Consider the following 26,567-nt stretch of genomic DNA (forward strand, 5'->3'; position numbering starts at 1 on the left):
CATCCCGAAAGGGTCCATGTGTCTCTTGGTGCCTCGCGGGAGCGCGTCTCTTTGCTGTGTCCGGTCGGATCTCTGGCGGGGTGCACACGTACCCCATTTTTCTCTGCTGAGTCTCCTTCCTCTCACCACCCCCCCCGCCCCGTTCCCTCCACGGAAACCTCCTGTGCCTCCCTAGCCACGGCGTCCGGTGCTGCTGCTGCGCTATTCCGGAGGAATCCCCCAGCCACAGGCCACGCCCCCGACACGCCCCCACCCCCCGCGGCACAGGCCTGCTCTGCTGCCACTGGCCCCTTCGAACACCGCCCGTGAGTTCCTATTCGCTGAGCCATTTAGCGTCTGCAGGGGCGTGGCTTGTTCTGTGCGGGGGCGTGTCTATACAGGGGGCGTGGCCCCTGCCCAGCAGCCAGCTCGAGTCGGTCGACCAGCGGCTCCCGCCCCACAGAGGCGCCTGCACAAAAGTGACAGCCAGACGGATCCTGAGGAGCAGGTGAGCGATCCGGGTCCCCGCACCCGTTCATCCTGGGTCCTTGCTGTCCCCTCTCATCCCCACACTGTTCTGTGTGCATCCCGGCCTCAGGTTCCCTCTATACCTGTGCCTGGCTGTGTGAGCAGTCGGCTGTGGGTTACTGTAATGGTCCTAGTATCCCTTCTAGGGGACATGATGGACCTGGCCTGTACAGGTGTGCAGCCCAACTCCAAAACGGCCTGGGTATTCCCGGCGGTGGCCGGCCAGATCTCACTGTGGCTCTGGCTGGTACAGGGACCCCACCTGAGCCCCTGTCATCCAGACTAGGAGCTTCCCCTCGCCCTGAGCACTTGGACTCTGTTTTACCAGCAGGGAACTGGAGCAATTCCTGTCATATAATTGGCAGGTGACTTGACCCAGGTCTGTGACCTCCTGGCTCTTCCAATGGTGGCCTGGAGGGTAAACTGAGGCCCAGAAAGTAGCCTGTGGTTGACCAGGGATGTGTAGACAGAGGGAACCCGAATGTGGCTTCTTATCTTTGTGAGTGGCCAGTCTGGAGCAGGACAGGGTGAGGACCAAACTGTACGCAGGCTCCTGGGACACTTCCCCAGCTCCAGGCTGGGGAGCCTCTGGAAGCCTGTCTTGGGGGTCAGAACATGGCTCACACAAACCTGACTTCCTTGAACAAGTAACTTAATTATAAACCTCAGTTTCCCTGTCTGTGACTTGAGATGATTGTTTCATGACTCCCTGGGGCTAAAGGCTTCTGGGAGGATTAAAGCAAAGACAAAACCCCCGAGGCAGAGCCAGGGTGGGCTACACAGGGAGGCTGTGTCTAAAACCAAGTGGAGACTGGCATGTGGCCTGGTGGGTGGAGCATTCTCCTACCGAGCGGGGTTCCAGCCCCACAGCCACATGAACCAGGGTTTGGGGTGCGTGGCTTTCATCCTAGCTCTCAGAACGGAGGCAGGTGTCTGTGAGTTTGAGGCCAGGCCTGCACAGTGAGTTCCAGGCTAGTGATGACTGTGAAGTGAGACCCGTGATAACAACCAGCAAAAAAAACAGAAAAACAGGAATGTGGGCTTTGTGTGCCAAACTTCCTGTTTCCCCATCCTGGGACTTGAGAGTGGCTGCCCCTTCTTCACATGGACCGTCCAGTCTCGGGACCTTTGCTCATACCTGCTACAGCCACCGCCGAGCAACACAGGCGCCAATTTTGAAACATAACAAGTTCATGGTCTAGACCGCACCTAGGACGTGGGTGACTAGGGATGGGGCGGGGCCGGGGTATATAACATGACAGAACAAAGAGCATTGGCACTGAACACCTGTGCTGGGCCAGGGCTGGATCCTGAGGGGACAGGGACACGAGACACTTGTCCTCAGTTTACCCTCGGAGCACTGGGCAAGCGAGGACCCAGCCCACGAAATGATTACCGATTTAATGATTTAGTATACTGATTCAGTATGAGCGGAATCAGCCTACTTCAAGGCCAAATTGTCATGGCCACAGGGGTGCATACCGCCTGCTGAGTCCAAGGCCACCCAGGACTCACTGGAGACTTGAGGAGGATGACCCTTAATCTAGGGATCCGGTGAGTTCACTCTCCAGAAATCCTGCATTGTCCCACCAGGTGGTTGCTTTGAGTTCCCAAGCCTCTGTTTCCCCATCTGGGACCCTCGAGAGGGTGCTCTGCAGGCTGGGGGCTTCCACAGTCCTCACCAAAGGCTGATGGGGCACACGGCTTCTGGAAGATTCTCAGACTGGGTCAGTAGGCCCCTCCAATTTTAGAGTGAGCCTGTGTGAGATGAGCTCCCAGTTAGGGGCTGGATTCATAGCCCACTCCTGACTCGGTGTTGCTCTGCGAATATCTGTCAGCTCCCAGGACCCTGCCTCAGTTTCTCCTTTTGTCATGACCATGAGAGGTTACTTAGTCATTTGACAAACAGTTCCTGAAGACGGAGGGGGAGGTTAAGTATGGAGCCTCGTGGCACCAGAACACAGCAGAGTATCCAAGCTGGTCCAGTGCCCACCCTCCTCTGCCTCACAGTTGGAGCTGGACCCTGTCCTGAGTTACAACTGTAACCACAGATGAGGAATGGTGGGGGAACTGGGTGCTCATGGAGATGAGGGGAGAGGAGGGGAGGGGAGGGGAGGGGAGGGGAGAGGAGAGGAGAGGGGGGAGGAGAGAGGAGGGGAGAAGAGAGGGGAGGGGAGGAGAGGAGAAGAGAGGAGAGGAGAGGAGAGGAGAGGAGAGGAGAGGAGAGGAGAGGAGAGGAGAGGAGAGGAGAGGAGAGGAGAGGAGAGGAGAGGAGAGGAGAGGAGAGGAGAGGAGAGGAGAGGAGGGAGCAGTCACATAACAACCTTGGGGAGGAGTATTGTAAGTGGTGGCTCAGCATGTGCAAGGCCCTGGAGCAGGACAGAATCTGGTGTGCTGTGCGCGCCCGCGGAAGGTGCATGGAAGAGGCCCGTGGCTGGAGCAGAGGGAGAAGGGAGGCAGGACTCTCAGGACTTGGGCTCCAGCAATGAGGGAGGTGGGAGCCTCTGGCATTTCGGGAATCCTGGCGAGGGTGAGAGGAAGCTGCGTGGAAGCTGGGGAGCCTTGGCAAATGGAGGGAACTGGTACACTCTGGGGCTGAATGCACACACCGTCATATTTCCCTGATTAACACCCTGAGTGGATGCTGGGAGGGGTGGAAAGTGTCTGGGGGCCGAGGTGTGAGGATCACAGTAAATCTGAAGCTAGCTTGGCCTACAGAGTGAGTCCTTATCTCAAACTCTGACCCTAAAAAAGCCCTGTCCCGGTGTGGAAGCTGAAGCAGGGGTCCATGCCCCTGTGGCTCTGTGACAGTCTCTTGAAAATATATTAATTTATTCTTTTTTGTGCATGTGGAGCAGACAACTGGCTTTCCTTCACTGAGTGGGTCCTGGACTCGAACTCAGGTTGTCCGACTTGACAGAAAGCACCTTTACCTGCTGAGCCACGTCGCTGGCCCTCAACCCCCATTTCTTCAGGACATGTCTTGCCTCCCAGGCCTCCCCTACCCATTCTTGGGGTGGCATCATTGTGGTGACCCTGTTTGAGAACTCCCAGTGTTTTCCCCACCAGGGAAGCTTCCTCCTCCCAGTCCTGATGCTAAGGGTGCTGTTTGCAGGTGGAGTCCCCAACGGGTGACAATGCTTCGGGATAGAGACTTTGGGGGGCCTGGGTGACATGGGGCCTTGTCCCAGCCTCCCTGGGGCAGTCAGTGAGGGCGGAGAAAGAGAATGGCGGGCTTGGTGACATCAATTATTGATGAGCTGCGTGTGGGGACATAAAGAATTCATGAGACGGGGGCTGCCCAGGGGCGGGAGGCAGCGTCGGTCTTACAAGAGCTGCTGCTGGGTTTTGGGAATTCTGCCATCTGGTTGTTAAACCCAGATTAAAAGTCAAGGAGTGAGTGCTTCCAGCTAAGTAAATCGTATTGTATTTATTATTTATTACATTTATTTACTGTGCGTGTGTAAGCCAGGGCGCAGGGGTTGGAGGTCAGATGATAACTCATGGGAGTGGATTCTCTTACCACCGCGTAGGTCTCAGAGACCGAACTCAGGTGGTCGGACTTGGTGGCAAGCACCCTTGTCCACTGCCATGTTGACAGAATGCAAACCGGATCATAAGTAATGTTGTCAGGTGGGTGGCACCCATCTGTCAGCCGAGCTAGAGACGCAGAGGCAGGAGGACCAGGAGTTCAAGGTCAGCTTTATATAGTGAGGGGACAGCCTGGGCTAAATATAAAATAAAAATATAAGTGCACTTTATGGAATGCGGATGCTATTTCTGCTCTGGAGAAGCTGCACCCCAGCCCCTGGCATCCATATCTAAAGAGTCTGGAACATTCTGGTGGAAGCTCCACCCCAAGCCCCCTCTCCCATCTCTCTCCAAACCTACTACATCTCAGAAAGCCTGCCAAATGATGACCCCTCCCTCAGAGATTCTCAAGGTCACTCCCACAGGGTATTTAAACTGCCCCCCCCCAAATAGACACGTGGTTTTCCAGTCTCTCTTTCTGTCTCCTCCCTGGGAGGCTGGAAAATCATCCGAGAGCGTTGTATCTATATTTCGGTTTGATTTGGTCTGATTGGATTGCTGCTTTGGTGGAGAGGCTCATGGGGTGCAGAAACTTTTCAGTTTCAATGAAGCTATTAAGATTCAAGGGTTATGATGGTGACAGTTCCCACCCATGATAAACCCCAATAAAAACACACAGAAAAAAAAAAAAACAGAAAACAAAAAGATTCAAAGGTTATGTTGGGTGTGATGGTGCACGCCTTTGATCCCAGCGCTCAGGAGACAGAGGCAGGGGAATTTCTGTAAGTTTGAGGTCAGCCTGCCTGGTGTACATAGAGAGATTCCATCTCAAAACAAAACAAGGGGTGGGGGCGCAGTGAGGAACGTCAGGAGCCACAAGAAAGTTGGGGCGTGAGAAAGGAGTGAGGCCTGAGGAGGGGGCATCTCAGCATTTGCAATGACTTCAGAAAGCAATGAAGACCTTTTATTTTGGACTTGGGAGTGTTACTGTGTAGCCCAGGGTGTCCTGGAACTCACTCTGTAGCCCAGGCTGGCCTCCACAGACATCCTCCTGCTGGAGTGGGAGGGACCATGCTCACTTGCTTTCCAACTGCTTGGCCTCAGAGCTGCCATCCTGGGAGCCAGAGGTCATTCAAGGAGGTTCTGAGGTTGGGGTGTGTGTGGCACCTGCGGGTGAATGTCACAAAAGGTAGCACAGATCACATTTGCTTGTTCATTAAAACTTGATGTGACAGGAACTATTTTGTGAGGCCCAGCGGGCTCCATGGTGCACACTCTGGTTCCAGGGGTCATCCTGGCAAGGTTGCCAGTGTGCCTCTGTGGAGAGTGGAGTTCAGGTGCCCCCAGCTGTTGCTGGCTTGTCCTCTGAGGCTCCCTGAGGGTCAGTGAACCAGGGATCCCCATTGCGGGTTTACAGCAGGGTCATCCCACCTGGGTTTTGTTTTCTGAATTTTTTGTTTTTGTTTTTGTTTTGTATTTGTTTGGTTTTGCGAGACATGGTTTCTCTAGCTGTCCTGGAACTCACTCTATAGCTCAGGCTGGCCTCAAATTCATAGAGATCCGTCTTCCTCTGCCTCCAGAGTGCCAGGATTGAAGGTGTGTGTCACCACTGCCCAGCTGTCCCCACTGGTTTTTCTGTCAGGACTTGAACTCAGGTCCACATGTTTACAGCAAGACTTGACACGCTCAGCAGTCTCTGAGGACACTTGACCGGGTGTAGCGATGTCCCAAGGCTACCAAGATATCTGGGAAGTGATGTGGGTGCTCTAGGCCAACCTTGGGCTCCCTAGACTGTGCTTGGGTGGGCCAAGGGGGGGAAATGGGGATGGGGGACACATGTGGGTCACCCCGGTTTGAACCTCCAGTCACTGGGGTCCGCCTGTCTTTCCACTCCTCCCTCTCCAGAGTTCTCCACAGCCCACTTAGCATTCAGGAATAGATTATTCATTGCAGACACATTAACTGAGCACCAGCTGTATGCCCCATGTTCCCTGCCAAGACCTGCCTCCCATCCCCTCTCTCCTCCTGTACCCACAGATCAGAGCTGTGCCACCCCCAGCACCATGTACACCAGGCATGGCAGCACACGCCTGTCATCCCAGCACTCAGGAGGTGGAGGCAGGATCAGGTCAGCCTGATTCAAAAAACAAAACCCGAAGACAAGCAACCAAAAAACTGGGGGAAAAGAACTAGCAGGAAGTCAAGGAGGTACTCCTGAGCCTGGACCTTTATGCTCAGAAAGGCCTCCGGCTTCCAGAAGTCACTGCAGCCACGCAAAGGCCCCGTGGCTTGGCCTCGTCACAGGGGCTGGGTTGATCTCTGAGTTCAGAGCCGGACACTATGCTATGTCTCTCCCCACCGAAAGGGAAGGTCCCCAGCAGGGAGCCTGGCACTCGGAGGAATATTGGGAGCTGTTGTGGGGTGCCAGGAGCTGCAGGAACTGATGGGGTTCAGAGCACAAAACTCAAGTAAGGCTTGGCAGCAGATGACAAGTCTAAGGCCAGACAGTGGCGGCGTCTAGCTTTAACCCCAGCACTCAGGAGGCAGAGGCAGGAGGACCCAGGTGCGTTCCTGGATAGCCTGGGCCACGCGTAGTGAGACCTTGTCTCAAACATCACAAACACTTTAAAAAACCATCAAGTCTAAGATGCGGTCCAGAGCCCAGGAGAGGACCTGGGCTCTGTTTTGGACTTAGGCTCTTGTCCCGCAGGGCAGGGCGAGGAGCTCTGGTGACCTGTGGTGAGCCTGGTGGCCCTGCCCTGGGTCCTTTGCACATGCACCTCCCACTACTGTCCCCTCCTCCAACCTGTCCCTCCTGTCCTGAGGCTCCAAAGGCTGACAACAACTGGCCTTTCTGTGGCCCTTGCTCCAAGCTTTTCCCATCCCCAGGCCTAATTTTTGCTTTTTTTCTCCATGTTTATTGGTTTCTTGCATTTCTGTCCTTGCCCTGGTTCACAAGGCCTCTTCAGGATGATTTTTGGGGTTCCAGCTAGACACAGGTGACACGCCTGCCATCTCACAGTGGAGAGGCTGAGGCAGGAGGATTATGACGGAGTCAAAGGTCAGGCTGTGATATGAGACCCTGCCTGGAAAAAGGAAAAAAAAGTGAAAATATATAAGAAATAAATTAAGGGATGGAGGGGTCAACTCCAGGCACAAGAGGGTCCCCAAGTCATGTATAACTAGAAGAGGGCAGAATCGGGGCACTGGGGAGGCAGAGGCAAGGTCTCTTTGCATCACTTCTTTGCCCTGGTGTTGGGTATACAACTGGAGCTCCATAAATATCCACCAGGCAGTTGAATGACTACATGAGTGTGGGGCCAGTTCTGGAGGGTAGCCTGGGCTGTTTAACTCCAGACTTTGACCGGGTGCTGTGGCACTGTCTGTGGGGGCAGGGACCAAGGCCACAGCACCTCATCCCTGGGAAAGTCCCTGCCATGAAGGCCTCACATGGCCACACTCAGGCCCCTTATGCAGGAAGACAGGGACATCCTGGTCGGTCAGGACAATGGGTTTCAGAACAGGAAGTGGAGGCCAGCAGCTGGCTGCCCCAGGTGGTGGCTCAATAGGAATCAGGATGGGCAGGATAGGCCACAGCTGTGCCCCCGCCAGTCTTGCGGAAGTCCGTCCACGCTCTCAGCTTCACTCCTGAACCAAGGAGTTCAATTTGGCTTTGTCCATGGGGAAAACAAGGCCCAGAGAGGGTCAGCAATCTTCTGGAGTCACACAGCCCCCAAACCAAACAGAGACTCCAGACTTTGTTACTGAGAGTTCCCCTTTGTCTAGTGTCAATTAGGAAGCAGCCCCTGGGCCTCCAGTCCTGGTCTGCTGACTGAAGCTGACCTTGAACTTCTGATCCTCCTGCCTCCATCTCCAAGTGCTGGGGAGGCAGGTGTGCCGTGTCTGGTGTGTGTGGTGTCCTCAGACACCAAGGAGGAGACAGGAGAAATCGGGTGTGGGGCCACGGTGGGGACTGACCATCCTCTCCTGATGTGTGAGTAGACTTTGATGGGACAGATTCCACCATTGTGCCTTCTTCTCTGCCCGGGCCACTCAGGAGGGCTGTGCTCTTTGCAGAATGATGTTGGCTGAAGTGATGAAATGGGTTCACATGGCGGGTGCCCTGTGTCAACAGCCCTGTCCGGGCCCTGGCCAGTACACCGTGGGGGTATTGAACGCTGGGGGCAGGGAAGCTGCTGAGCCATCCTTGTGCCCCTGACCGCTAAGGCCAAGGAGAGGATGGCGAGGGGGGGGGGCTGCCTGGAGTCTGGGTTCACACAAAAGCCGGCTTTGTAGAGGAATCGGGTGAGTGGGCTGGAGGCTGGAGGGTGGGCACTGCTAGCCTGGCCATGAAGCATGGCTCACCAGGGCCTCGTCTCTATACAGCCTCTGTGTGTCCCTTGGCACTTCTGGAGGGGCCAAGGGTCCCCTGGGAACACAGAAGAGGGGTCAGGCCCTGACTTCTTTCTGTGTTTCGGTGGTGGAGGGGGGTTGCAGCTGTCCAGCCCTGTGTGGCTCAGAGGGAGTACCCAACAGGAGCCAGGGGCTCTGGGCTCTAGGAGGTGTGTAGGAGTTTATTAAGTAAGAGGCATGAGAAGTCTCAGTTGTGTTGAATACTTCTATTGGGGAAAATTCTAGAACTGCTTGCACCTGCTTGTCCCCTTGTCGGCTCAAATGTCTTCCAAGTCCAGCGAGGGAACAGTCTCGTCTGGTGAGTTGGCGAGAAGGGATGGTGCCGAGCTACAAGCATTCCTGGGACCTGAACTCTGTGTCTGTCATCCCACAGGGCCCATGGACACCTTCAGCACGAAGAGCCTTGCCCTGCAGGCCCAGAAGAAAGTGCTCAGCAAGATGGCCTCTAAGGCCATGGTGGCCGTGTTCGCGGACGACACCAGCAGCGAGATCCTGGACGAACTGTACCAGGCCACCAAGGAGTTCACCCGCAGCCGGAAGGAGGCACAGAGGGTGGTGAAGAACCTGGTGAAGGTGGCCGTGAAGCTGGCCGTGTTGCTGCGGGCGGGTCAGCTGGACGGCAACGAACTGGCCCAGCTGCGAAGGTTCCAGGGCCGCGTGCGCAGCCTGGCCATGACCGCCCTCAGCTTCCACCAGGTGGACTTCACCTTCGACCGGCGCGTGCTGGCCGCGGGGCTGCTGGAGTGCCGGGACCTGCTGCACCAGGCCACCGGCCCTCACCTCACCGCCAAGTCCCACGGCCGCATCAACCACGTCTTTGGCCACTTTGCCAATGGCGACTTCCTGGCCGCGCTGTACGGCCCGGCGGAGCCCTATCGGAGCCACCTGCGCCGCATCTGTGACGGCCTTGGAAGGATGTTGGACGAGGGCGGCATCTGACCTGGCCTGGAGACCTTTCCAGAACATCACTGCTCGTCCCAGATTTGCTCCTTCCTACTTCTGAGAAGCTATCTTGTAGCCCAGCCTGACCTCGAGGCTGACCTTGAACTGATGCTGCTCCTGCTGCCTCCTGAGTGCTGGGGTCACTGTCATTCTTTCAGATAAGGTCATGGAGAATCAGGAGTAAAATTGTACTCCCCAAGCCCTGCTCCTTGCCCCTGGCCAAATGTTTATGTTCTTTTCCTAACTCTCAGGGCCTCCCGATGTGACTCGCTTTAGGAAATCGAGTTCAAGCCCTGGCACCAGTCTAGGGTCGAAGGGATCCCAGCCTGCCATGTGGGCTGGGGATGAGCACACTTCCGTGTTGGGATCTAAAGGAGACCCCATCTGGAGACTGCACCAAGCATCTAAGAGCTGAGGTGGCTCAGTGAGTCGTGATGGGAGCTCAATCCCCAAAACCACACAGTGGAAGCAGAGAACCAGTCAGCAAGGAGTGTCTGAGCTGGTGGGAAAGCTGGAGTCCTCACTGGGAGGGAGGAGCCTGGGGACCTCAGAAGCTGTCCCCAGCTTCAGCAGGGCAGGGCTACTGGAGATACGTGTCTGTGTTAAATTATAATGCCGTACTTGGGAAACAAACCCATCTTTTCTCTTTGTATGACAGCCAGGACTTGTAACCAACACTGACCACACATGTGGGAGCATGACGTAATACCTGGTTTAACCCTATGATCACTATGAGACAGACTTTTATCCTTGGAAAGGTGCGGGCAGGCTTCAGCTACGTGTGTGCACAGCTGAGGTGTGGGTTAGTTCTCTAGAATCCCCAAGTAAGGGTTTGGGGGCATGGTGAGGATGGAGCCCCACCAAGAATCCCCAGTGAGGGGGCTGGGGGCGTAGTCAGGATGGAACCCCGCCTAGAATCTCCCTGTGAGGGGTGGGATGTGGCCAGGAGTAGCCTGCCCAAGGTGGGAGATCCAAGACCAGTGAGGACAGTATGTCTGCACTTGCTGGCTGGCACGGTGGTTGTGCAATGCTGCAGGTGTTAAGGTGATCTGGGAGATGGGGAGGACACATAACATCCACAGCTGTGAATATTTAGGACAAAGTTTACAACCTGTAGCCTGTGGGGCCTGGCTGGGGGGTCACAGAGGCTTTATTAGTGTTTCAAACGTGGCCAACACAGAGATTCTATCAACTATAGATTGTTAATATTTGTTGTTTTTAAAACAGTATCTTACCCTATAGCCCGGACTAGCCTCAGTGTCCCTAGGGCTGGCGTCCCAGCTCCTGCCAGCTCTGGCGCCCCAGCCCACTGGGCAGGAAGGGGTCAGGTCCTTGAAGCCTCCCCCTCTCACCACACCAGCTCCACAGGGGAATGCGTCTCACTTTAGGCCCTGGGCCAGATCTTGAAACTGGGACACCAACACGCATGCCGCTGTCCCCAGATGAAACCCTCATGCTGGCCAGATGGACCAATGAGGGGAACGGACTGAGGTTTGCGGGGCTGTGTTCCTAACGGTGAGATGAAAAGGAAAACCAGAGCGCACGAGGGACATATTCCTTTATTATTTTGTGTCACTGGGCTTGTTGTGTATACCATAGGGAGGCTCGGCCATCAAGCTAACCTTATTCCTTTGTAGGTTTAGATTCTCAGGGTGACCTGGACTTCACAATCCTCCTGCCTCAACTGCCTGAATGCTTGGGATCACAGGCCTATGGTAGAAAAATATTTAAAGGTGCCGCCGTGTGGCTGGTGACATGGGTAGAGGTGCTTGCTGCCACACCCACCACCCAGAGAGTCTATATGTCAGGGGCCCTGAGGAGGCAGCTCCTCCCCTGCCAGCCCAGGGAGGACAAGATGGGGTTAGATGCCCCTCTCCCACCAGGTTCCACCGTGCTCCCTTGGCTCGGCACAGGCTGGTGGCTGTGGGTCTGGACGCGGCGGCTCTGAGGCCTCACTGGCCTCCTGTGTTTGAGGCACTAGGTTCATGCTGAGCACCACAGAATTTTTCCTCAGAAATTTAAGATTAAATATTAAAGGGCCATTGTGTGCCAGCACCCAGTTCTAACTGCTCTGTATTCTTGCTGACAGCTGGGGACCCTCAAAGGTACATGGGGTGAGCCAGGCAGTCAGTGACCTCACTTCATCCTGGGTCCTTTCATACCTAGGGGCATGAGGATAAGACTATGTCACCTACACCCAGGTATTGGAGCCTCGAGCCTCGGGCCCCTAAGACAATGCTGATGGCTATGTCCTTCCGGGGCACATGCAGCATGAGAAGTCTTCAGTTTCCACTCAGTGTCCTAAAGGTCAGCTCCCCTTTATTGAGGCAGGGTTCCACTGTACAGTCTGAGCTATCCTAGAACTCACTACATAGCCTAGGCTAGCCTCCCATTCACAGAGGATCCCCTCCTTGAAGCTGAGGACAGCAGGAGGGTGCTTAGACCACGCTATGGGACGCCATCCCTAAACAATGGGGGACGACAGCACCCTACAGGCCTGTGTCAGGTACAGGCCTGCCTGGCAGCCCCAGACTCTCACATCGTGTTTGGCCAGAGGTCAGGACCAAGGTCAAAGCTAAGGGGCCATGGGACCCCTCTGAAAACCTTTCAGGCTTACGTAGGTTTCTTTGGCTGCAGGTTATTTTTGTTTCTAATGATTTCTTACTGTGGCTGTGAAGGTGGCTCAACAGAGCACTGGCTGCTCTTGCAGAGGATCCAGGTTCGATTCCCAGCACCCACAGGCGGCTCACTATTACCTGTGATTCCAGATCCAGGGGACCCGAAACCCTATTCTGGCCTCCATGGGCACAGAAATGACACAGACTCACAGACACAGATACAAACTCCCCCATGAAGGACTGGGGGTGTGTGATAGTCATTCTTGGGGGAGACACATGCCTATGCCTGCTGTTGCTACCGTGGAAGGCAGTGGGAATCCAGGTCTGAGTCCTGAGCCCAGAAAGCCCCAGCTGGGGTGGTGTTTATTGGTTTATTTGCTCCGTCTCTTCCCCTCCTTTTGAATGGAGGTGCCTTGGTGGGTAAGAAACAGTCCTGGGGATGGGGCGCTCACCTGCAGCTCAGAGGGGGAACCACGCCTGACTTGTGCAAAGCCAGGCCCCCTCCCCCGGTCCCCAGCATGCCCTGCACCTGGGGAGATGGGTGACAGGCTCAGAGTTCAGCAGTGCTGCAGCATGAGCTGCAGACAGGGCAACACCAGCGTCCCAGACAAGTAGTGGGCAGTGTGCCCAGGCAGCGGGGTTCACAGCTCCGAGCGTGCTGCCTTGGCTACGATCACCAGCTTGGATAGCTCAGACTTGAAGGCCCCAGGCCTGTGAGACACTGCAAGACACAAGCACATTTGGGCCCTGACAAGATGTCACATGAAATGCTGGAACTCGGGCAGTGCCAGTAGAGGGAGCACGGCAGGGTGGGAGGTGAATGAAAGTGGAAACTGCAGAGCCAGGCAGTGACAGGCTTGTCAATGTAGCTACTCTGGAAACTACAGAGGGCTGGGGGCGTGGTCACGGGGGAGCCCCACCTAGAATCCCCCAGTTGGGAGCTAGGGGCGTGGCAAGGAGGACCCCCCCCATAAGTCCTCCAGTGAAGCCTGGAATAGGTTTTTTTGAGGACATGGACCACTTCCCTGGGCTCTGCCAGTGTCTCCCTCACCAGATCCTCAAAGTCTAGCGCCTGACACTCCAGATTGGGGTGCTCTGCTTTCTACAGCAGCCGCCTTGGATCCGTTGCTGCAGAAGGTGGACCAGTACAGGGGAGTATCTAGGATGTCACCAGCTAAACTGACTGGCACAGCTGCAGCACACGGTCCATTCTGCAAGTGGCTTCTCTTTAGCCCACTGCCCATCCACAGCGTCGTCGTAAGGCCCTCGGCCACCGCTCTGCAAACACCCCTTGCCAGGTGCTGCATGCCTTCCGCTTGCTGGGTCCCATCTTCACCTACCTGCTGTCTTGGTCACTTCAAATTCCTCGTTTTTAAGGGGGACATCACTCTCTCTCTCAAATGCAGCTTTGGACTGAAAGAGAACAGGACACTTCAGTAGACACACATAGAGGGAAGCCCCTCGAGTCCCCTCGGTTTGTCTCCTGAGCTCTGTGGTCTAAAGCCAGGCATTCCCAGCAGGGATCCCGGGAGTCAGCTCACAGGTAACAGCCTCAGTGTCACCTGGGCTCTCAGTAACACTCCTGAGGAGGCTGCTACACAGCTCTGGTACTCTGAGCCTGTTAATGGCTGACTTGAGGGACAGGAGAAGACCGAGCCTTCCCTGCTCCACCCTGGCTCCTCACATAATTCCACAGGGTGCCTCTCTGCCAACCTCCCCATTTTTCTGGCCTCCTGGGGCAAAGCAGGTCTATGTAGAGGGAGGGGCCAGAAGCCCACATTGTAGGCCTTCTGCTGAGGGCCCCAACTCATGTGGGAGACCTAGGGTCAGTGGGATGGCTGAGTCCCTTGCAGTGAATGGTATCTGGAGACCCCTTCTGTCCTCAGGTCCCTGAGACTGGCACTCACGTAGGCCATGGCATACTCGATTTCGGCACCCCGGACTTCGGCCTTGAACTGTGTGAAGTAGAGGTAGGACTTCCCCTGAGGCCTGTGGGGAGAGAGTCAACGCTGGTGGGACTCCATGGTAGGAATCTCCAGGAAGGTGAAGTCAGAGATGGGAAGGAGCTCTGTGTGTGCCAGGGATGAAGGGGAGGGGGACAGCTCCTGGGGATAGGGGAAATGGGGTGTCTGATAGCCCAAGCTGGCCAAGGCTAGCCTTGAGCTCCTGATCCCCTTGCTTCTGCCTCCCCAGAGCTGGTAATTATGAGAAACAGCAGCTGACTACGTCACAGAAGGTAGGGCTCTATCTCAATTTTTTTAAAATTTGCCAAAAAGCACTTTGGTGATTTCCTGCCCTGTGACCTAACTCCCAGCTGCCTGCCCTCCTCCCATCCCCTTCCTGGTGCTGTGGAGTTAATACACACACTGGCAGCTTCCCCAAGGTCACAGGGCCACTGTCCAGTCTGTTCCCTACTTGTCCTGAATCAAATGTGCACATGCACAGTGTCTACAGGACACCGCTCCCCCAGCCCCGTGCATACAGTGTCTGCAGGACACCCCCATCCACCCGCACATGCGCAGTAGCTGCGGCTCACCTCCAGATGGTACAAGTAAAGTGCTGACTATCTTCGCTCGTCCCCAGGCTCATCTGCCATTGCTGGGGAGAGAGGACAGACAGGCTTGTTGAGCAAGGACAGGTAGACCTCTCTTCAAGGCCTGCCACACACGCTGTCTACAGTGGATCAAGACACTGCCTATGTCACTTTCTTCCCATAAAGGACGACATCCTGAAAATGGCTCCCAGCTTAGCAACAGTGAGATCCTGTCTAAAAACTAGATAAGGGTTGGGGCCTGTGGGTCAGTGTCTAGCACAGGGCCATGGCTCCATTCCCCAGGAACAGAGCACAGTGGAGCATGTCTGTCACCCCAGCACTAGAGACAATCAGGAGTTAGCCTGGGCTACATAGGAAGCTAGCCTGGGCTACACAAGACACCCCGTTTCAAAAAACCAAAAGCAATACAGGCACAGTGGTGTACTCAGGAGGCAGAGGCAGATAGCTCTGTGAGTTCAAGGCCAGCCTGGGCTACACTATGAAAGCCTGTTTCAAACAACGACCCACAGCAGCCAGGGCTGAGACAGCTCTGCACCTAAGAGCGCAGGCCGCTCTTGCAGAGGACACAGGTTTTGTTGCAGGACCACACAGTGGCTCACAGCTACCCGTAACCCGTTACAGGGGACCTGATGCCGTCTTTTGTTCTCCACATGCACCAGGATATGCAGCTGGTGCAAGGCATTCATGCAAGCAAAACACCATATACATAGAACAACTAAAATTAAGACACAACAACAAAAACCCTAAGCAACTAGTTCTCACAGCAAGTATCCCCAGCCCTGGCGGCAGGTCCTCACCCAGGGGCTCCCATTACTGCTCTCCATTGCTTCAAAGAAGAGATTTTCCAATGCTAGGGCAGGCCGTGTTTACATCAATTACAAGGGGACCCTGTGGCTGCTTGGCTATATTTTGCCTGAAAGGTAATCCGTGAGCCCCAACTGCACTCACGCAGGGTCAAACTGCTGGTTCTGGGTCGGTTCACAGACACACTAATCCCGAACTGGCAGGCTACTCCAGGGCCTCTGTGCCCGGAAAACAGCCCATCCGAGAAATGCCACCAAGAGGTCCATGCCTTGCTTTTCCATTAGAACAGGGTCTCCTGTAGCCCAGGCTATTCTTGATGGTGACTCTGAATTCCTGATCCTCCTGCCTCAGCGCAGAGTGATGTCACCTGCCTGCTACTGGCCCCTCTTATATTTGTTTAATCTTAGGCACAGAGCCAACCCCTAAACCTGCTGACAAAATAAAGCGGGAATTTTCCTTTCCCAGGACCATTCACGTTAAAATGCAATCAGTGAGGCCAGGCCCACAGTGCAGCCCTCACCACCGTGCATCCAGACCCTCTACTCCATAAGCGAAAAGGGAAGCCTGGCGCTCAGCTTCCTCTGAATCCCTCCGGGTCCCAGAACATCCACTTCCTCACTGAGCACAGTGCTTCTGAGGCTCTGTCTGGCTATGGCAGGTATTGGGCCACGCTCCACTCCGTGTAATGGAAATTGTCACTGTCATTTGTCCCTTGAGCTCCCTGAGAAGCTGGCTCTGAAGTGGGATCTGCATTTGTTTCCAAGGTGGGGGAGTGCTGGTCCCAGCCTGTAACAGGCAGCAATGGCTACAGCAGAACAGCCGAGCTGACTGAAGCCTGCTGAGCAGCTAGCCACACAGACGCTGTCCTGAGGACCTGCTGTCCTGGTTCGTTTCATGTCAACTTGACACAAGCTGGAGCTACCAGAGAGAAAGGAGCCTCGACTGACAAAACGCTTCCAGAAGATCTTGCTGCAGCCAGCCTATAGGGAGTTTTCTTAGTGACTGATGGGGAGGGTCCAGCCCACTGTGGTGGTACCATCCCCGGGCTGGTGGTGCTGGGTTCTATAAGAAAGCAGGCTTAACAAGCCATGGGGAACAAGCCAGTAAGCAGCACCCTCCATGGCCTCTGCGCCTGCTCCGTGCTGGGTTCCTGCCCTGTGTGACTTCCTTTAATGATGAGCAGCAGTGTGGCAGTGTAAACCGAATAAACCCTTTTGTCCCCAACTTGCTTTGGCTGTGGTGTTTTGTCACAGCAATAGAAACCCTGACTAGGACACCCAAGTTCAGTCCCCAGCACCCACAGCGTGGCCCACAACCACTCGTAACTCCAGCTCTAGGAAATCTCAGTGGGCAACACACCCACGTGTACACATTCACACACCTTACTATACATACATGTTAAAAACTATGTGTTTTAAAATCATGTCTACAGCGGGAAAGAGGCCGGATGCTTGTCAAGGGGTGGCTAGCAGACGCCAGCTGACGGCCGTCTTGCACCCACTGCTAGTTTGTTACTGACTGAAGGTCTAGAGATAGCTCAGTGGTTAGAGTACTGGCTGCTTTTGTAGAGGACCTGGGTTCAATTTCCAGCACCCACATGGCAGTGCACAACCCTCTATACCTGGTCCTGGGAGTCGACACTCCCTTCTGGCCTCTGCAGCCTCTCTCTCCTTTACCTTCACTTGCTGTATCCATACTCAACTCACTCCACGCCACAAGCAGGGCTGCTATCCCTGTCCGTGCGCAACACTGCTCACAGGTGCTGGGCTGTGCATGCCCGTCCGTCCATGGGCATTCAGCCACATCCACTCACTGGCCGGCCCCATGGAAAGCTCTGCGCAGAACACTCATGTGCAAGGTACCGTAGCAACCACTATGTCCCCTAAATGACTGGCTCTGGCTCCCATGGTGCACAGGCATCTAACTGCACGGCAATCGACCTTAATGCTCCCTATGCTGCTGTACCATTCTGCATTCTAAGGGGGATGGTCTTGCTGGGAGTTTGCCCCCTTGCCAGCTCACGGGCTGCCCTGAGGACTGTCCCAGGCTGACTGCTCAGGCAAGCCTCCTAAGGCACAGACCATCTTGAAATAACAAAGATCCCACTGCCCACGGTTAGTGACACTGCCATCTAGCACTCAGGACGCTGAGGCAGGTGGAGCAGGGACACATAAGATTCTGTCAAAAAGCACCAACAAATTTGACAAAAACAAATTGACAAATAAAAGCCACAGTGTTCACTGATCACACAGGGATCAATAGAACCATAGTGCTCACAGATCACACAGGGATCAATAGAACCATAGTGCTCACAGATCACACAGGGATCAATAGAACCATAGTGCTCACTGATCACACAGGGATCAACAGTCAGGGATTGGCACTGTAGGTCACTGGCTCCATGAGTCAAAAGCCAAGGCAGCCTGGGGTCCTTTCAGGCTCTTGTGACTGAGAATCCAGTGCTTTCGGCTACAACACTGAGCTACTGCTGTCATTGCTGGAGGGCAGAGGGAGGCAGCTCCAGTCCAGCCATGAGCACCACAGGCTTCCCCACCCTCCTGCTGTGGTAACTGGACTTACCCGCAGAGTCCTGCCCAGTGAGTGGATGCAGTGGGGACTGCCCTGACGGCTTGCTCCTTCACGTAGCACAAGAGGGGTCATCCCGAATTCTGAACCACGAATGATGGACTGACAAGCTACCTCTTTTCTGGAGTGAGGAAGAGTATCACAGGAATGGCAGCTCAAGGCTGTCAGTCAACTCCTGAGAGATGGGAGGCAGGGGAGTGCCCAAAGACTGAGGTCAGCCTGGACAACGTGGAAGGCTGGCTCATTCTGGGCTGCAGTGTGACCCTGCCTATGTACAACACAGGGCTGGGAGGTGGTTCTGAGGCTAAGAGGACTGGCTGCTCTGCCAACACACCATGGCGGCAAAGAGTTGTTTGTACCTTCAGGTCCAGGAGCCATATCTCCCTCTTCCGGTCTCCACGGGCACCAAGCACATATGTGGTACATAGACACCATGCAGGCACAATACCCATACATACTAAAAAAATAATAAATCTTTTCCAAAATTCAAAAAGAATGCTGGGCAGTGGTGGTGCACGCCTTTAATCCCAGCACTCAGAGGGCAGAGGCAGGCGAATCTCTGAGTTCAAGGCCAGCCTGGTCTACAGAGAGAGAGTTCTAGGACAGGGCCCCAAAGCTACAGAGAAACCCTGTTTTGGGGAAAAGAAAAATTCAAAAAGAAAGAAAATGCACTGCACCGTCTCTGTGCTGACTGCCAAGAACACGGCCACACGTGAAAGAGGCCACGCCCCCGACACCAGCTTCCTGAGACCCTGAGTGACTCACCTCGTTGGTCCCTCCTTGGGAAGCATATGTGAATGTACATGTAAACTTGCCCTGGAAAAGAGAAAGGGAAGGAGGCTGAAGAGTCTATGTCTCACCGTGCACAATCAAGACCCCAGCATGCTGGGCGTGGGGCTGCATGCCCATCACCTCAGCGACAGGTGAAACCAAACAGGAGTCACGTTGACTGCACTGTTATTAAGTCTCCATGCCTTACAGGCATAAATCTCTGCTTCCTAAGCAGAAACACACTTTTCAACCTATGCTGAACTCCTGAACGCCTGTGACAACTCTCTTTCCACACAGTGTGTTCTCGCATTGGTCTACCTTGGTCCCCAGTGCCCCAATTATCTCAACAGCTGTTTTCTATAAATCCTAATGCTTCTCTATTAAAAAAAAAAAAAAAAAAAAAAAAGGACCTCAAAAGCTAGTGAGGGGGAGGCAGTTGTCTGGCCAGTCAGTCCCTTGGGCACTTTTAAATATAGCTTGCTTTAATCAGATGGCTGTCAGAATGCTCCCTCTCCGGGTTTAATAGCAGCCAAGGAAGCCAAGGCAGGAGAACCGCAAGATGAAGGCCGAGCTTGGTGACTGAAGGTAAAGCAGTAGAAAGAGGCCTTGGACGAACATCTGCAGTAGCGCTCTGACCTAGAATCCCCAAGCGAGGGGCTGGAGCTGGGGTAGAACGCAGGCCTGTGTGAGACCCTAGGTTCCATCTCAGTCTCATAGAAAAGAAAAAGAAAGGCTCTACAAAGCCCTCGACTCCTTTCCTCCCCAGCAGGGAACTCTGCATAATCCCTGGTGGGGGGGGGGTTTCCTGGGAAGGTCACGTGGCGTTCAGCAGTCATCCTTTAGAATACCGTTTTTTGGATTCAGTACCTGGGAGTGCCTGACACACACGAGACTTTGTTACTTCCTTCCTGCAACACAGTCCTACCAGGAAGCTCTGGGCTACAAGAAAGTTCTCAAGTCCGGCTGTGGTAGCCAGCACTAGGGAGGCAGAGGCAGGCGGATCTCTGTGAGTTCGAGGGCAGCCTGGTCTACAAGAGCTAGTTCCGGGACAGGATCCAAAGCTACAGAGAAACCTTGTCTCGAAAAACAAAAACAGAAAATAAGAATGTTCTCAGGAAATGGTCACCAGGGACATAGCTGTCACAGGGAAATTGGAGTGGCCGGACCCGTGTAAGGCCTGGGGTGTTTCCTTTCTGGTCCGAACTCATGAGCAACCCTCTCGGGACCTGCATAACGAAGTGAAATCTCCTGAGACCCACGGCTCTCACCACCCAAAATCCCTTTTTCCAGAGGTGCTGGACGAGGGGAGGGTGCTGTGTAGGAAGGGAGTGATTGACAGGCGGCGGCGGAGGCAGCCACGCCCCTTTGAATTGCCGGTCTCCGAGTAACCCCGCCCGTGCCGTTCCGACGGGCTCCGCCCAATCCCGGCAGTGTCCGGTCGGCGATGTCCCCGAGGGAAGGTCGGCACTTACCCCGGGTCCTACGTCCTGGGAGAAGGAATGGACGACGCCTCCGGGCCTCACGTCAAACGGCACGGTGGTGGGCTCGGACACGGCGCCCGCCAACGCCAGTGCCGCGGTCACCAGGAGCAGCGCGGTACAGAGGGCTCCGCTGGGCGCCGCCATCTTGGTTCCGGGCCACTGCGCAGGCGCCCGCCGACGGGGCGCGGCGAGGGACACGTGGAGCAGCCTGCGCGGGACGCGTCGTCGCGATACAATGACGCACATGTCGCCGCTCTGACCGCCATGTAGGGGCGGGGCACAATTCGGCACGTGACGCCAGGCGGCGCCTCTGATTGGCGGCCTCGGATGAATGAAGAAAATTCGTGTTGGTGCTCAAGTTCGGGTTCCCGGTATAAAAATGCCTGACGTCATTGCAATTAGGGTGAAAAAGCTATTCCGGTATTTTTACATTTATCTTATTTAAATGGATTCCAGGTCTCCACCTTTCAGGCAGCATGGGAGTTGGCTGTGTTTTATTTTGTTAGATTATCTTTAATAGTTTCAATTTTTAATTTTTAAACTTGTTGATTATTTTTTGTTTTGTAACTTATTTTACTTCAGTTTATAGTTTAAGTTTGATTTAATTTTCTTTTTCTTCAAGACAGGGTTTTTCTGTAGCTTTGGAGCCTGTCCTGGAATTCGCTATATAGACCAGGGTGGTTTCGAACTCAGAGATCCGCCTGCCTCTGCCTCCCGTGCCAGTATTAAAGGCATGCACCACCGCCACCCAGCTTAAAAATGTTTTATTGTGGGATCTGGAAAGATGACTCAACAATTAAAGGCACTGGCTGCGCTTGCAGAGGACCCAGGTCTGAGTCCCAGAACCCACATATCAGCTTACAATCTCTCTAACTCCATATCCAGGGGATCCGACGTCATCTTCTGGCTTCTGGAGGCACCAGGCACGCATGTGGTGCACAGACCAGGTGGAGCATACACACACACACACACACACACACACGAGTAAAATAAATGTGTTTATTCTATTTTTCCGATGGCTCATTTTATGTCAGGATGGCCTTGAACTCTGATTCTTCTGCCTGCATCTCTCCAGTGCTGGGATGGAAACCTGGGCTTTTGTGTGCTAGGTGATTGCCCTGACCCCTGCGCCCGGCACCAGTTATGTGGTCTATGGCTGAAGAGCAGGCTCTGTGGCCTCAAGTGGCTGTTCACTTACAGGATCCTGCAGGTGTTATCAGGACAGACTCCGCTCTGCTCCACTCCCCCCTCGCCAGACAGTGTCCTGTGCTGAAGGAGTCTGTCCCAGTGCAGGGGACAGAGGACTCCTCCACTTTCAGTTTCCTGTTTCTGTCACAGTTGTTGCTTAGCTGTCCTGGGGCTAGAATATGGGGCCTTAAGCAAGCCTGGCCAGCCCTGTGCTGCTGAGCAATATTCCCAGCTTTCTGATGGTTAAAAATGAGACTTAAGTCGGTTGGCGAGATGAATGAGTAACAGGGAAGGGGCTTGCTGCCAAGACTGCTGACTGGTGCTTCAGCCCTGGGGAACTAGATGGTGACAGAGGTGACTCCTGCAAATTGTCCTGACTGCATGTGAGCTGGGCAAGCAGCCATGCGCAGCAGGAAATAAATAGGTAGCATACAAAATGAGCCTTCAGTACTTCTGAGGATGCTGCCTGCTCCCGCCCCACTCTCAGTCGCCTGCTCTCCATCACTCCCTATCCCTTCCTTTTCTCACTATTGGCTGTGCTGTCCCTTTACACTTATGGATTCGGTGTCTGAAGGCAGAGGGCAGCTCCCAGGTCGGTTCTCTCTCCCACTCAGGTAGTGGGGCTTAGCAGCAAGTGCCTTAATCTGCTGAGCCATCTCATGAGTCCCTTAGTTCCCCACACTCCTTTCAAATGAAAGGGAAGCTGTTTCACTAGGTACACAGACCACATGTGTACTTCCAGGGTGGGGCCAGAACCTGGCAGAAGCCACCAGCTGACTAAGAACTCACAGAGATCCACCTGCCTGTGCCTTCGAGCACTGGGATAGCCACCATTACCAGCCTTTAATAATTTCATTATTTTGGAGGCTGGAGATGGCTCAGCAGTTAGGAGCAGGCACTGCTCTTCCGGAGGACTCAGATTTAATCCCACACATCCTTATCATGGGCTCACACCCAACTCCTCTGGCTTCTGGAGACGTCCACATTCATGTGCATATGCCCACATGCATACCCATGCACATACACATATAATTAAAAATAACACATCTTTAAAGAATAATTTCAATAATTAAAAAGTTTTTGAGACAGGGTCTCAAGTATCCAAGGATGCCCTTGTACTAACTCCTAATCCTATGGCCTCTACCTCCCGAGGGCTGGGATGGGGTGTTCTATGCACCCCAGCAACCTGTACCCCCTCCCAGTTCGGCACCCACACCCCACAGAGCCCCCTGCAATCCTTCAGTCCCTGAAGACAACACAGCTTGAGAAGGAGCCTCACACAGCACAATTTCCATCTGGAATCGTTTAATGAGTCTACATACCACATAATTATAAAAGAATAAGAATTGACAAAAATATTTTCTTTCCATAATATGTAGAGGTGGTTTCTGTTTTGTTTTTTTTTTTGTTTTGTTTTTTTTTGTTTTTTTTTTTAACTTTTTTACTTTTTGCCCAAACTCTGGTGGGAGGGGACTGGGAAGGGCTATACCCCTGAGGTCAGGATGGGTCCTACTCCTAACCCTGGCACCCCTGGGTGGTGCTGGAGAAGTCGGGCAGAGACAGGCAGGGCAAAAGGTGCCCCAACAAGGGCTTGGCAGCTCCACATAGCCTGGGAATTGGGAGGGCGCGTTGGGTCCCAGCGGCCCAGTGCCGTACCTCCAGTTTTTTATTTCGGTACCGCTTGCTTCCTGTCTTTTTAAATAATTATTTAAAATGCTCCCCAAACACACACAACTCTGCGGGGGGGGGGGGTGGTGGTAAGGAGGGCAGCACATGCTTCTGCACTGGATGGTGCTGCAGGTTTAGGACCCTGGCAGCCCCTGTGGCTGTGGGCCTGGTGATGGTCTCCTCCTAACCAGCCCAAGGAGGGCCGCATGGGGGCCACCACCTCTGTCCTGGCCCCCAAGCAGCAGCAAGCAAACAAATCGAAAGCTTCAAAAACTAAAAGATTAAAAAAATGCAAGAAAAGCAGCGGTGGCATCAGGGCAGAAGTCGGAGGTCAGAGGTCAGAGATGCTCCTGCAGGAAGTGCAGCAATGTCACCTCGTAGTGCTCCCCAGACTCGGGGCAGCGGATGCTGTGTCTTTCGTTGGGGTAGATCTGTGGAAGAGGAAGAGGCAGGGCTGCAGACAGGCTCACCTGGGGACCCTGCTATTCACCACACAGGGCAGAGGTACCTCAATCAGGCTCTGGGGGTCCCTTCCCCAGACCACAGCTGCCACCTACGCACGAAAGCCACTGGCCTCCTCTCCTCTCCCGTGCCTTCTATAACCCATGCCCCATCACAGTCACAAGTCTGAGGTGCCCTCCCCCCCCACCTCCTTCAGAGAGTGCTGCCCTCTACTGTCCTGTGCCCCACAGTCTGATGGGATATCCTCCAGGCGGGGGGGGGGGGGGCCCACTGAGGTCCATTCTGCCCTCACTGCTGAAGCACCGCCTCTGCCCTACCCCTCAGGCCAAGGCTCTGCCCAGCAGGACCCACCCACCACCCTCACTTCCAAGGCTGACTGACCCAGGGTCTAGGGCTCCCTGGGCCTCAGTCCTCACCAGCTCCTGCACCTTTAGATGTCCCTCCCTCAGGGAAGTCCTCTGGGGTTTCTAATCATTGTGGGGCACCCCCAAGCCTGTAGACAGACTCATCAAAGCAGAACCTGGGATAGGGCAGTTGTTGGCACAGGCTAGCCAATAAATACGTGACTGAACACACAGGACCCTTGGGAGCTCAGACTAGAGGACCTGAGAATGGAGGATGGAGCCTGGGACGTCGCCCCCAGAACCACTCACCTGGAGCTGGTACGGCTTCCCTGCCCGGATCAGCTGGGACACGAGGAAGTTTGTGTGGAAAAAGTGGACATTCTCATCCAGGAAGCCGTGTAGGATGAGCAGGCGGTTAGGCCTGGAGGAGAGGGAGGGAGTGAGGCCTCTGGGGGACAGAGGGTGGTACCCCTGGGCTCAGAGTCTCTTCCCAGCCCCCATGCAGCAGGCAGGGCAGAAGTGGAGGAAAGGCTTGTCTAAAGAGCTCCATGCCCAGGCATTCTGCTGTGGTAGAACGTTCTGGAAGCATATTACCACTACACACACACCCCCACTTACCATCACATTATGCCTGGCCAGCAGCCACCTGTGCCTCCTCAGAATATCAAAAGTGGTGGGCATGACCAAGAAGGCGAATTTTCTCTTTTATATCAGATTTATTTATTTATTTTAGGCATAGGCTGGCCCTGGACTGTCCATGTAGCTAAGGATGAAACTGAACTTCTGATCCTCCTGCCTCCACCTCCTGAGTGCTGGGATGACAGGCATGAGCTGCCATGTCTGGGATCTGTGGTGCTGGGCTGGGCCCGGGACCTCCTGCATGCAGGCCACAGGCTCTACCACAGGGCCCAGGCTCAGCTGTTTTCTTTTTTTAAACTATAGATGGTTGTGAGCCAGCATGTGGTTGCTGGGAATTGAACCCAGGACCTCTGGAAGAGCAGTCAGTGCTCTTAACCCCTGAGCCAACTCTCCAGCCCCTATACACTAACTTTTTGCGGCACTAATGGTTCCTATGAATGACAGAGCAATGTCTGGAGTCGTTGTGGCTTTGTAAGTTGTACGCCCATCGGACCTCTAGCTCTAGAACATTCCGTCCTGCCATCCCAGCAGCAGTGAGGTCTCGGCTTCCACAGAGCAGTGAGCGGAACTGACTGCAGGAGCCCTGCAGTGGTGCAGACAAAGGTGGGCATTCCCGAGGCGGAGATGCCAACGCCACACTGCACTGTGACCAGCGGCTGCCCCTTTGCTGTGACCACTGTCACCTGCGAAGTGACTGTGTGTGGACAGTACCCACGCCCATGCAGCCTGAGGAGCTCAGGTCCAGATGGGCTGTACAAGGCTGGACGTGAGCTCACAGGGCTACTGGAACTGTGTGGGCAAGCGCTTCAGGAAAGCAGGATGCCACGGCCCGTGTGGCCCTCATCCCCACCATCCAGCACCTCCAGGCCAGCTGGAAGGAGGTACCAGGAGACACAGGCAGTGAGGATGGGAGCCCGGAAGCTGCAGGGAATAGTACTGGGGAGCAGATGGTAAGCGCGTGGGTGGCTTACTCATTGGGCAGCTTCTCCACATGCAGGGCCACCGACCCTGCCTCATAGCCTTGCTGGTTGTTCTCGGGGACATCCATGTACCGTTCCGTGTACCCTGTGTCATAAGCCATCCACACAGTGACGGGAGCACCCGCAATGGCTACCTGGAAGACACAAGGGATGGATCGGGCAGGGAGAGAGAAGGAGAAAGGTGTCGGATCTGGGGCCTGGCCTTGGCCGGAGCTGCGGGCCTCAGCAGAGGGTAGGCAGCTCATGCATGAGGGTGGTGGCTTGCAGGGGGCCCTCAGATGTGTTCCCATGGGCCTTGAGCTGCACTCCACGCAGGGTGTGGAGGGAGGGCCCGTCCCACCTTCCTGCCTCCTCCGCCTCCTCATGGCCGCCGCCCCGCAGTGCCCTGCCAGTCCCGGGGCCTATGCCCCCCTGCTGCTCCTCACAGCATGCCCCACCTCTGCCCCTCCGAGGCGGGGGTCCCGGGCTTGGCCTCCCACATAGAGCTGCTGGCGGATGCCATCCTGGGGTCGGTGGTGGCAGGCAATGAGGAGGGGGACTCGGCCTCGTGGGGTGGCTGCGGGGAGAGATAGCCAGGTGGCAAGGCCCCTGCCAAAGTGCTTGCTCCAGGCTGGGGCTCCTGAGTGGGGACATGGGATCAAGGGCAGATGGGCGTTGGGCCACAGGGGGCTAGACAGGAGTGAGACCCACCTTGAACACGTGTGGTTTGTGGATGAGCCCCATGAGTGAGAGGAAGCCACCGTAGGACCAGCCGTGGATGGCGACGCGACTGAGGTCTATGAAGCCGTACTTCTCGGCCACATACTGCAAGCCTTCCACCTGGTCCTCAATCTCCACTTGGCCCTGTGGAAACCCAGCACTCTGTGACTTCCACCAGGTCGTGACCAGGATCCCACACCTGGTCACCTTGTTGCTAGCAAGAAGCCTCTCTTCTTAGACTCAAAGTAGTACTCGAAGTACTACTGCCCAGGAAGGCCCTGCTGAAGCTGCTCTCTTATGTTTGCAGGGACGGCACCATCACCACCACCAGCAGCAGCAGCACCATCCCCATCACCCCCACCATCATCATGACCACCATC

At 54.8% G+C, this 26,567-nt stretch overlaps 3 protein-coding genes across 6 annotated transcripts in view; 1 reads left to right on the plus strand and 2 right to left on the minus strand.

Annotated features, from left to right (window-relative positions):
- The first annotated feature begins 349 nt into the window (after positions 1-349).
- Positions 350-10,119, plus strand: Tnfaip8l1 (TNF alpha induced protein 8 like 1). Of its 2 annotated transcripts, none has more exons than XM_038330717.2 (2): positions 350-487; positions 8,825-10,119. In XM_038330717.2, exon 2 carries the CDS (start codon positions 8,830-8,832, stop codon positions 9,388-9,390), a length of 561 nt encoding a protein of 186 aa, XP_038186645.1. In that variant the 5' UTR covers positions 350-487; positions 8,825-8,829; the 3' UTR covers positions 9,391-10,119. The 2 variants fall into 2 exon arrangements, with proteins under 2 accessions (XP_038186645.1, XP_038186638.1); XM_038330710.2 differs by lacking the exon at positions 350-487 and adding an exon at positions 7,412-7,537.
- Positions 10,120-12,336: 2,217 nt separating this feature from the next.
- Mydgf (myeloid derived growth factor) lies at positions 12,337-20,387 on the minus strand. The gene is made up of 6 exons (XM_038330730.2): positions 20,199-20,387; positions 18,721-18,771; positions 14,548-14,609; positions 13,919-14,000; positions 13,352-13,424; positions 12,337-12,732 (listed from the first exon to the last, which is right to left on the minus strand). The coding sequence occupies exons 1-6, from the start codon at positions 20,349-20,351 to the stop codon at positions 12,653-12,655; spliced, it is 501 nt and encodes a 166-aa protein (XP_038186658.1). The 5' UTR covers positions 20,352-20,387; the 3' UTR covers positions 12,337-12,652.
- Positions 20,388-22,683: 2,296 nt separating this feature from the next.
- The window catches only part of Dpp9 (dipeptidyl peptidase 9), a 30,264-nt gene continuing 26,380 nt past the window's right edge, over positions 22,684-26,567 (minus strand). For 2 of the 3 annotated variants that reach the window (XM_038339446.2, XM_038339462.2), the window contains exons 18-21: positions 26,179-26,331; positions 25,480-25,622; positions 24,179-24,290; positions 22,684-23,494 (exon numbers count right to left, since the gene is read on the minus strand). In XM_038339446.2, coding sequence (XP_038195374.1) covers positions 23,402-23,494; positions 24,179-24,290; positions 25,480-25,622; positions 26,179-26,331 — 501 coding nt within the window. In that variant the 3' untranslated portion in view covers positions 22,684-23,401. Of the gene's footprint in view, positions 23,495-24,178; positions 24,291-25,479; positions 25,623-25,925; positions 26,045-26,178; positions 26,332-26,567 lie in introns of those variants that run through there. The other variant, XM_038339455.2, reaches the window with a different exon arrangement.

The sequence above is a fragment of the Arvicola amphibius genome, chromosome 1 (genome assembly GCF_903992535.2).
Source record: "Arvicola amphibius chromosome 1, mArvAmp1.2, whole genome shotgun sequence".
In the NCBI taxonomy this organism is placed as follows: domain Eukaryota; kingdom Metazoa; phylum Chordata; class Mammalia; order Rodentia; family Cricetidae; genus Arvicola; species Arvicola amphibius.